The sequence below is a fragment of the Orycteropus afer genome, unplaced genomic scaffold (genome assembly GCF_000298275.1).
Source record: "Orycteropus afer afer isolate SDZICR_OR568_19922 unplaced genomic scaffold, OryAfe1.0 scaffold00376, whole genome shotgun sequence".
NCBI lineage: Eukaryota > Metazoa > Chordata > Mammalia > Tubulidentata > Orycteropodidae > Orycteropus > Orycteropus afer.
In genome coordinates this window covers 2,692,648-2,703,371 of record NW_006921963.1, presented here as the reverse complement: position 1 = coordinate 2,703,371, position 10,724 = coordinate 2,692,648, and the positions used below count along the sequence as shown (strand labels likewise).

At 42.9% G+C, this 10,724-nt stretch overlaps 1 protein-coding gene across 1 annotated transcript in view; it reads right to left on the bottom strand.

Moving 5' to 3' along the window:
* PDZD9 (PDZ domain containing 9) overlaps window positions 1–10,281 on the bottom strand; it is a 21,200-nt gene extending 10,919 nt beyond the window's left edge. Inside the window, exons 1-3 of the mRNA XM_007953200.1 lie at window positions 10,251–10,281; window positions 7,771–7,953; window positions 140–329 (exon numbers count right to left, since the gene is read on the bottom strand). Of these exons, the coding sequence (XP_007951391.1) occupies window positions 140–329; window positions 7,771–7,953; window positions 10,251–10,281 (404 nt within the window). The remainder of the gene's footprint in view (window positions 1–139; window positions 330–7,770; window positions 7,954–10,250) is intronic.
* Between the last annotated feature and the right edge of the window lie 443 nt (window positions 10,282–10,724).

The window sequence follows — 10,724 nt, the reverse complement described above, 5'->3', positions numbered from 1 at the left end:
GGTAAACTGTGGTCAATGTCATGAGACAAAGTATATGTAAACTGCTGTATGGAAAGTGAATTTGCTCTGTAAATCTTCACCCAAATCACAATTAAAAAAAAAAAAAGAAGAAGAAAAGAAAAATGGCATAACTACTTACCACGTCACTGGGAATTTCGTCTCAGGAATTAAATCGTGTATTTCTTGCCATTCTTGGGGTATATCAATAAAATCTCGGTAAACCTTAATTTGCAGCACTGTCCCTATGGTGATATGTTGCAAAAGCTTTAAAAATTCTCGAAGGGTATATCCTAACACATTGGTATGGCCAACACTAATCAGAACATCACCTAAAGTAAAGAAAGTTATCAGAATTAAGATCATGATTTAAAGGGGTCATATTGATTTCTGGCTGAAAGTAAAGTGCTCCATTTTATGAGTTCATATTGTTGGCTCATTTAGAACCCAAACCAGGCTTCAGCCTTATGTAATAAACGTGTATATCTAGTGACAGTCCTTCGCATGATACAGAATACATGCAAGATGTTCCTTGACAACAGTGTAATGGCAACTGTTATATCATGTTTTCATGACACTTCTGAAGTCCTTGGTATGACAGAGGTTAAAAGCCATTTATCATCGGAACCATCCTTTAGGATTCTAAAAAAAAATGTATTAGTTTTGAATAAAATGAAAGATCACTAAAATGCAATGCACTGCCGTGGAGCTGGATCAAACTCATAGCAACTCCTCCTTGGGTTTCCAAGGTGGTATCACTACAGAAGTAGATTGCCCAATCTTCCTTCTGAGGAGTGTTGGTGGGTTTGAACCTCCAGCCTTCTGGTTAGCAGTCAAATGCCTTAGACACTACGCCACCAGAGCTCCCCCGAAAGACCACTACTAGTTTAGAAAAAAAAAAAAAAAAAAAACCTTACACTAAATAATGAATAAATGACCTACTTTCTATTCTATCTGCCCGGCAATTTCCAGTGCCCTCTACAATAAATAGACCATACTAAACATCAGGCCTTTCATTACAATTTTCTGCCCTTGAGAAAATAGGTAAGGAGCTCTGGTGGCATAGTGGATAAAGCATTTGGCTGCTAAACAGAAGGTCAGCAGTTCAAACCCACCAGCTATTCCATGGAAGGAAGATTCTGCGATCTATTTCCATAAAGATTTACAGCCTTGGAAACCCAACAGGGGTTGCTATGAGTCGGAATTGGCTGGATGTCAATGAGTTTTTTGTTTGTTTGTTTGTTTGAACAAATAGTTCAGTATGACATACTGGCCAATAAGCATGCTTTAATTAAAGTTGAAGATGAATCTAGTTCAAAGGGATTGGACAACTAAGTCCCCAATTTTAAGTCAATACTGGACCTGGAGGGAGGCGTGATGGTCAGCTTTTGAGCCACCACAAATAGGAAGAGGATGGCATCTTGGCAGCCAGCCCCCCTATCCCCAAACTGGAAGACCAACTGTTCACTTCTACTGGCCTCCCCACCTCCCTGCCCCAACACCTACGATGTGAACATGTAAACTATGTCCAGTTATGGGACACGCCCACCTGAGTTACTGAACCTGGGACAGGAGATGCGGCAGGAACAACTGGTTTCCAGGGGCCTTTGTTCTTGCTCTATTTTCCAAACCTGGTTCTCCAGCTTTTCTGGCAATTCTGGCAGACTTGTCCTAAATTCAGTGCCTTCACAGAGTCGTTTAATGTTGCTTACAATGAAGAACAGTGACTGCCGCATGGGCATTCAGCAAGAGAGGACAGGATAATACAAAGGCATCGATCAGAAAGCACAGGCTCACACTGGGGGAAATTCAGGTCTTCAGATCTTACTAGAACTAATGTCCCGCCATAATGGTAATGGGGACTTTATAGCTGACACTGGATGAAATGACTCCAATGACGTTCCCAAGATGTGTTCATCTCTGTGTGTGGGAAGCTAGGAACCTGTCCATCACCCTTGTTCCAAGAGAGCTGAAGCCTGACCTCAGAGGAGACAAAGTCGAAATGAACACCCTCAAATTCTTTTTGATGCTACACCCCACTGTGCTTACGTTGGGATTTGCACTGATCCCAAAGGGAGTCTCCAAGGAATGTAAGAACCAATTTCCATAGTGCTGGATCCTCCCAGAAACAAAAGCTCCCAAGGTTCAAAGAAATGAATACTAGAAGGGTAGAGAAAAAGTCTACTTTGGTTTTGAAGAGCAGTTTGGGAGTAAAACCAACCAAGTATTGGAAATGAATTTCATAAACAAAGATTCTCCCAGCTACCTACAGACTGTGGGGTATGGACCACAGCTCATCCTGCGAGGTTAATTACAATGGCCAAGAGCTCTCTTGATGAGCTTACTTGCCTAATGTTAAAGGGAGTGTTTATAGCCCAAAGCAATGGCTTGGCATTCTGCTTAATTATGTGGTAAAAGGGTGACTTTTATAAAGAGGAGAGAAAATAAACAGCCTAATTCCCTGACTGTTCTGGCGATAAACCAAATGTGTCAGTGGCCACACATATGAACATTGCCCTGCATAAAGAAACACCAATTTAGTATTCATGAACATCAACCTCATTACACATTTTTTTCTGTTGCAATGAGCTGTAAGAACCACATTATATAAACTCTGTCTGGATTACCTATATTAAATCAACTTTGTAGCAGCCAGGCCACTACTGAAAAATAAATTGTATGTCTTTTTCTCCATCTCTTCCAGCTAGGCTGTAACTTCTATAAGATCCATATGGTTAGGGACTATGTCCATTTGGCTCACTACTGTCCCCCAGGGCCTAACCCGGTGCCTGCACACAGAAGGCATTCACATAGATGCATATTGGATGAATATGGCCTGGTAAAGGCAGTAGTCATTTGACTTGGATCCACAGTCAACAACAGAGACACAGTAGACAGGTCTACAAAGTGAACAAAAACACTTGTGGGGAGTACATTCCTCCAATCAACCATACAAGACCCAAAGGGCAACATTTGCCCCCAAAACAAAGTTCAGAAGGCAAGAAAGGGCAGGAAAGGAAGAGGAATGGATGCAGGCAACCCAGGGAGGAAGTGGGAAGTATGCTGTTACATTGAGGGGATTGCAAGTAATGTCACGAAACAAAATAGGCATAAACTGTTGAACAGGAAATTCATTTGCTCTGCAGACCTTCACTCAAACCACAATAAAATATTCAAAACAGATATTATCTCACCAAATCCTAGCAACCTTTAAGGAAAGTATGCTGTTGTTAAAAAGCCAAACCAAACCCACTGCTGTAGAGTTGTATCTGACTCATAGAGACCCCTCCTTGGGTTTCCGAGGCGGTATCACTACGGAAGTAGATTGCCCAACCTTCCTTCCCAGGAGTGGCTGGTGGGTTTGAACCGCCAGTCTTCTGGTTAGCAGCCAAGTGCCCTAGGCACTACACTACCAGAGTCCCTCCTCCATGTGATAGAGTAGACCTGTCCCACAGGTTTTTCAGGGTGTCATCTTTATGTAAGGAGAATACCAGTTCTTTCTCCCACAGAGCCACTGGGTAGGTTCAAACCACCCACCTTTCAGTTAGCAGCCAGGTGCTTGCTTACCCAGTAGACCCCCAGGGCTCCTTGACAAAGGTATATTACCATTTTAGAGACAAGGCCACTGAGGCCTAGAAGTTTAAGAGACTTTGTCTAAGGCCACTAGAAAATGGCAATGCCTAAGCCAGAATGAGACCCAGTTAACACTTCTCATCACTTCACCATCCCATCGGGCCCATTAGGTTTTCCCTACTCTGGAGCTTAGCACCAGGTCCTGAGTAGCCACAGGGAAAACATTTCTTGAATTAGATGGAAAACTCTTTCACCCAAAGATGAAGAGAACCCACTAAAACTCATTGTGGTCAAGTCTATTCCTACTAGGGACCCTGAAGGACAAAACAGAATTGCCCCCACAGAATGTCCAAGACCATCTGTCTCTACAGATGCAGACTGACACATATTTCTCCCACAGAACTGGGAGGTTTGGACCACTGACCTTTCAGTGAATAGCTGAGCTCTTAACCACTGCACCACTGAGGGTTCCTAAAGATTGAGAAGTGGGGAGGTACTGGCAAGGCACTTGTGCTCTGGAGTCTGACACAGAGGGTTCAAATATCTGCTTTGGTGTGACGTTGGGCAAGTTTTTAAATCTCAGAGTCCTTTTCTGCATTGTTGTTAGATGCTGTTGAGTCAGCTCCAACTCATAAAAACCCTACGTGCAACAGGAGAAACCCTGCCCTTTCCCGTGCCATCCTCACAATCATTGCCATATGTGAGCTCATTGTTGCACCCACTGTGCCAATGCAGCTCGTTAAGGGTCTTCTCATTTTTGCTGATCCTCTACTTTACCAAGCATGATGTCCTTCTCCAAGGACTGGTTCCTCTTGATAACATGACCAAAGTATGAAAGACGAAGTCTCACCATCCTCGCTTCTAAGGAGTATTCTAGCTGTACTCCTTCCAAGACAGATTTGCTCTGGCAAATTCTCTGTTCTTCTGGCAGAAGAAATTCCATGTTCTTCTGACAGTCCATGGTGTAGATTCAATATTCTTCATCCACATAATATTATCAAAGGCATCAGTTCTTCTTTTGTCTTCCTTATTCATTTGTCCAGTTTTCAGATGCATATGAGGCAACTGAAAATACCATGGCATGGGGTCAGGACCACCTTAGTTCTCAAAGAGGCATCTTTGCTTTTTCGTATTTTAAGTAAGGAAGTCTTTTACAGCAGATTTGCCCAATGCAATATGTGGTTTGATATCTTGACTGCTGCTTCCATGGGCACTGATTGTGGATCTAAGTAAAATGAAATCTTTGATCACTTCAATCTTTTCTCCATTTATCACAATGCTGCTTATTGGTCCAGTTGTGAGGATCTGGGTTTCCTTTATGTTGAGGTGTAATCCACACTGAAGGCTGTAGTCTTGGATCTTTATCAGCCAGTGCTTCAGGTCCTCTTCACTTTCAGGAAGCAAGGTTGTGTCATCTGCATATCACAGGTTGTTAAGGGGTCTTCCTCTAGTCCTGATGCCACATTCTTCTTATAGTCCAGCTTCTCAAATTATTTGCTCAGCATACAGATTGAGAAAGTATGGTGAATTGATAAACCCTGACCCACACATTTCCTGATTTTTAAACCTAAGGCAGTGGACAGATAACCAGAAGGCTGGCAGTTCAAACCCACCAGCCACTCCTCAGAAGGAAGGTCGGGCAATCTACTTCCATGGTGATACCACCTCAGAAACCCAAGGAGGGGTCACTATGAGTCGGATACAACTTGATGGCAGTGGGCTTGGTTTTTGGTAGTAACCCCTTGTTCTATTTGAATGACTATCTCTTGGTCTATGCACACTTTCCTCATCAGCACAATTAAGTGTCCTAGAATTCCCTTCTTTGCAATGTTATCCATATTTGTTATGATCCAAAAAGTCAAATGTCTTCACATAGTCAATGAAACACACGTAAACATCTTTCTGGTATTCTTTGCTTTCAGCCAAGTTCCATCTGACATTAGCAATGATATCCCTCAGCTCATGTCATCTTCTGAATCCAGTGTGATTTTCTGGAAGCTTCCCATTGATTTACTGCCACAACTGTTTTTGAATTATCTTCAGCAAAATTTTACTTGCTGATATTAATGATATTGTTCAATAATTCCCTTGTTCCATTGGATCACCATTCTTTGGAATGGGCAAAGATATGGATCTCTTACAGCAAGTTGGCCAGGTATCTGTCTTCCAAATTTCTTGGCATAGATGAGTGAGCACTTGCAGAGTTGCATCTGTTTGTTGAAATATCTACTGAATAATCCTTAAATTCCTGGATCCTTGTTTTTTGCCAATTCCTTCAGTGCAGCTTTGACTTCTTCCTTCAGTACCATTGGTCCTTGATCATATGCCACCTCCTGAAATAGGTGAACATTGACAGATTCTTTTTGGTACAGCAACTCTGTGTATTCCTTCCATCTTCTTTAGATATTTCCCACATCATTCAATTATTTGTCCATAGAATCTTTCAATATTGCAACTTGAGACTTGAATTTTTTCTTTAGTTCTTTCAGCTTGAGAAATACTGAGTGTGTTCTTACCTTTTGGTTTTCTAACTCCATGTCTTTCCACATATTATTATAATAATTTACTTTGTCTTCTTGAGACCCCTTTGAAATCTTCATCAGTCACAAGGCTGGGGGCTAACTGCAAAACAGACATAATTTTTCATATGCAAGTTCACACTAAAGCTGAAGCTCAGCTTTTTTACTTCCATTGCTTCTATTCATTTTAGCTACTCTCTATTCAAGATCAAGTTTCAGAGTCTTTTCTGACATCCATCCATTTTGGTCTTTTTTTCCTTTCCTGGCTTTTTAATGACCTTTTGCTTTCCTCATGTATGATGTTCTTGATGTCATCCCACAACTTGGGTCTTCCATCACTTGTATTCAATATGTCAAATCTATTCTTGAGATGGTCTTTAAATTTAGGTGGAGTATATTCAAGGTTGCATTTTGGCTTTCATGGACTTGTTTTAATTTTCTTCAGCTTTAATGTGAACTTGCATATGAAAAATTGATGGTCTGTTTTGCAGTTAGCCCCTGGCCTTGTGACTGATGATAACAAGCTTCTCCATCATCTCTTTCCACAGATGTAGTTGATTTGATTCCATTGTCTTTCATCTGGGAGGTCCATGGGTATAGTCACCATTTATATTGTTGAAAAAGGTATTTGCAATGAATCAGTCATTAGTCTTACAAAATTCTATCATGATCTGCCAGGTATGTGTTATTTCTATCACCAAGTCCATATTTTTCAACTACTGACCCTTCTTTGTTTCCAACTTTTGTATTCCAAACCCACTGCCATTAAGTTAATTATGACTTATAGTGAACCCCATTAGGTTTCCAAGGCTGTAAATATTTACAGAAGTAGATTGCTCCATTTTCCTCCTGAGGAGCAGACAGTGGATTTGAACCACAGACCTTCTGGTTAGCAGACAAATGCCTTATCCACTATGCCACCAGAGCTCCTTTTTCATATTCCAATCACCAATAATTATCAATGCATCTTGATTGCATGGTTGATCAATTTCAGACTGGAGAAGTCGGTAAAAATTTTCAATTTCTTCATCTTTGGCCTTAGTAGTTGGTGCATACATTTGAGTAATGGTTGTATCAATTGTTCTTCCTTGTAGGCATATGGGTATTATCCTATCACTAACATTGTACTTCAGGATAGATCTTAAAATGTCTTTCTGACAATGAATGGGATGCCACTTCTCTTCAATTTGTCATTCCTAGCATAGTAGACCATATGATTATCTGATTCAAAATGGCCCATACTAGCCCATTTCAGCTTATCTGTAAGGTGGTTTAATGCAGACTCTACCTCAGGGGTCATCAGGAGGAGACAATAAGATCATGTACCTAAATGGTGGCAATGATTACTTCTGCCTACAAAGAAGTCCTAATCCACAGTCATCAGCTCTGAAGGGACACTGTCTGTGTCTGTATCCCACTTACTAGAGATGGGTGACCCTGATGAGGAACTTGATCTCACTGAGCCTCAGTTTCCTCACTTACAAAAGGATAATGATAAGAATCGTCCCTACACTGGGACGGGTATTGTGAGAATGACAGCAGTGGGAGATTTATAAGTGATAACAACTGAGGAGCCCACAGAAGGCTCTCAACCAACGTCATCATCATTACGGTTATACTGAAACCTAATGGCCAAGTCTCCCAAAGACTGACGGGAGGGAGCAGGGGAAACCAGAGTCACCTGGCTGGAGTTTCCCATCCTTGGCTGCAGCTCCTTTCTTGATGAGGTGGGTAATTTGGAGGTAGGGCCCATGCTGGATAATGATCAGGCCTAATCCCAGGCTCCCCACCGTGAGTTTAGTCTTCTGCGTTTTGCTCAGGGTATGTACAGATGCCTTGACCTTCAGGAGGCTGACCCGTCCTTCTAATAGAAAGAGGAGAATTTGTTTCAGTCCTTTACCTAGGAGGCAGCAGGGCAGCAGTGCACCGGGGTTCTGAACCAGACCCCTGGGGCAGTTACTGAACTCTCTGTTCCTCGGTTTCCTCATCTGTAAAATGTAGATACTATTAGGGAATTCCTCAGAGGGTTGTGACAAGATATAAATGAGACAGTTAAAGGGCTTTTGCACAGTGCCTGGTCCATGGTAGGTATTTACTGTTAGTTATTACTGTCTATTCACTCAACAAATATTTACTGATGCAGGCAGTGTTTACCATGGTGAGTAGAACAAATGTGTTTCTTGCCCTCATGGATCTTACAGCCTAGTGGAGGAGACAGGCATCCAATCAATCAGTCTCACGGATATATACTGAACAAGACTGTGACGTGTGTCTGAGAGTGAACAACAGGGGGCTTGGTCTGGAGAAGGCAGGGGGGACTTCTCTGAGGTGACATTTGAACTGAGGTCAGAAGGACCGATGGGAAATATTTAGGCAAAGGGGGTGGGGAGCATATTAAGGTTTTGAGACTGGCTGTCAGAGGAACAGAAAAGATAAGCGCTAAGGGGAGGAGGCAGGAGGAATAAAGGCCAAACGGACAGGGGCTGGCTCTTGGACCATGCTGAGGGGGTCAGCAGTTACCTCAATGAAAAAACTTAGAAGGGGTTTAATCAGGACATTATCAGATTTGTATTAAAAAAAACCCAAAAAACCAAAAAAAACACAACAGCATAGCTCTCTGGCTGCTGTGTGAGGTGTAGAAGGGATGTGGGGAATGACAGGGTTACTGTAGTCACTCAGACAGGTCATAGTGGTGATGTGGAAATAGCCCGATGATGGATTCAAAAAGCATTTGGGAGGGAAATTCACAGGACTTGGGGACAATGGGTGGGTGGGCAGTAGGTGGAAATATGTTTTCTGTAGAATCAACTCTCACTAGATAAACTTCAAGGACTGAGGACTGATCTAAAACAGCAACAAAAAGTTATTTTCCCCAAGAGGAAGTTTCTGAGGAGACTTGTTCTCTGCATACCTTTCCAGCATTTTCCATACAACACTTTTCTTAAGGCCAAGTGACAAACTGCTACTTGCCAAGCCTTGGCCAAGCCCATGTAACCATGGTGTTTGGGGGGCCTCTGAGTGGTCCCACTGATGATAAAGGGGCTTCTGCTAGCCCCAGCTCTGAGGCTGTCAAGCTTCAAGGCCCTTATCTCAAAGCAGCCATCTTTGCCTATCTCCAATCACCCTCTCACCTTCTCTGAAACCACAGATGCTCTTGTAGAGTTGCTGGTGCCACTGCTACTCTGCTGGTGACTCTCTTGACATTCAATTCCTTGTTTCCAAGATGTCACCAGTTAAAGATGGGAACAATGCTGGGGGCACCCTTCTCCCTCTTTAAGCCTTAAGCCTACTCAGAAAATGTAAATCAGAAACTCTGATTTACAATCTGTTCCCTTGTCTTAAAGATAGTCTCCATCTGTAAAGTAAAAGAGCACAGTACAAAGAAGATACTGTCTACAGAGATTTTTCAGGATTATAGGAGCAACTTGGGGCAGGTCAACCCCCGGAGCTTCTGTTCCCCTGTATACAGTGAAGTCACATATTAGGCAAAGCCTAGGTTTCAATCTCAGCTTGCAAATTAAATGTGTTTACAATGTGGATCTACTATGAAATTCAGTCTCAAAAGGCAGTATGGCTAAGAGAAAGAAGCCAGACTCAAAAGGCTACATGCTACGTAATTCCATGTTTATGGCATTCTCCATGGACAGGGCAAAACTATAGAAGACACACGGGGATGTCAAGAACAGGGTGGGATAAGGGTTGGGTGCAAAGAGGCAGCACAAGGTAATATTGAGGGTGAAGAACTGCTCCGTATCTTGAATATGGTTGTCGTTTAAATGTTGGTATATGGCCTTTGTCAGAAGCACTGGTAGCGTAGTGCCTAAGGCACTTGACTGCTAACCAGAAGGCTGGCGGTTCAAACCCACCAACCACTGCTGGGAAGGAAGGTTGGGCAATCTACTTCCATAGTACTGCCGCCTTGGAAACCCAAGGAAGTGTCGCTATGAATCAGGTCTGACTCGACTGCACCTAACAACTGCATACTGCCTTTGACATGACTCAGTCGTGTACACTGAAAAGTATGTAAATTATACCTCAGTAAATAAACGATAGCGAGAGATCATCTCGAAGCCCATCCTACAGGAGAGGAAAAGTGGGGAAGAAGTGCGGAAGGCTTTGTTCCCCAGGGCATCTCCTCCTCCCTCTCTACTCCGCAGTTACCATTTCTACTTTCGCCGGTGGCCTTCTTCATGGCCCCAAGGACGTGACTGGCTCAGGAGGGCCTCCCTGCAGCCAAGGGTGGAGGCCGTCCAACTCCCAACAGTTTCGAACCCTCGAGGTGAGGACTCAAGGCCGTGAGTCTTCGTGCGCCGCCCCTCGGGCAGGACGCCAGGGGGCGCTGCGGCGACGCCGCCAAACAGTGGGATGGCTGCACACTTGGTCTCGGTAACCCCTAGAAAACGTGGCAGCAAGATACTGCGCTGCAAAGTAGTGACGCCCTCGGGAACAGAACATAACTTTTGCAGGGACTACCAAAGTGCCTGGCCCACGTTTCATCCATTCTTTTTTATTTTTTTTAAAGTAATATTTTACTTTTGGTGAAACTTTACACAGCAAATTAGGTTCCCATTTGACAATCTCTATACAAATTGTTCAGTACATTAGTCACATTTTTCTCATTGTCAACATTCTCTT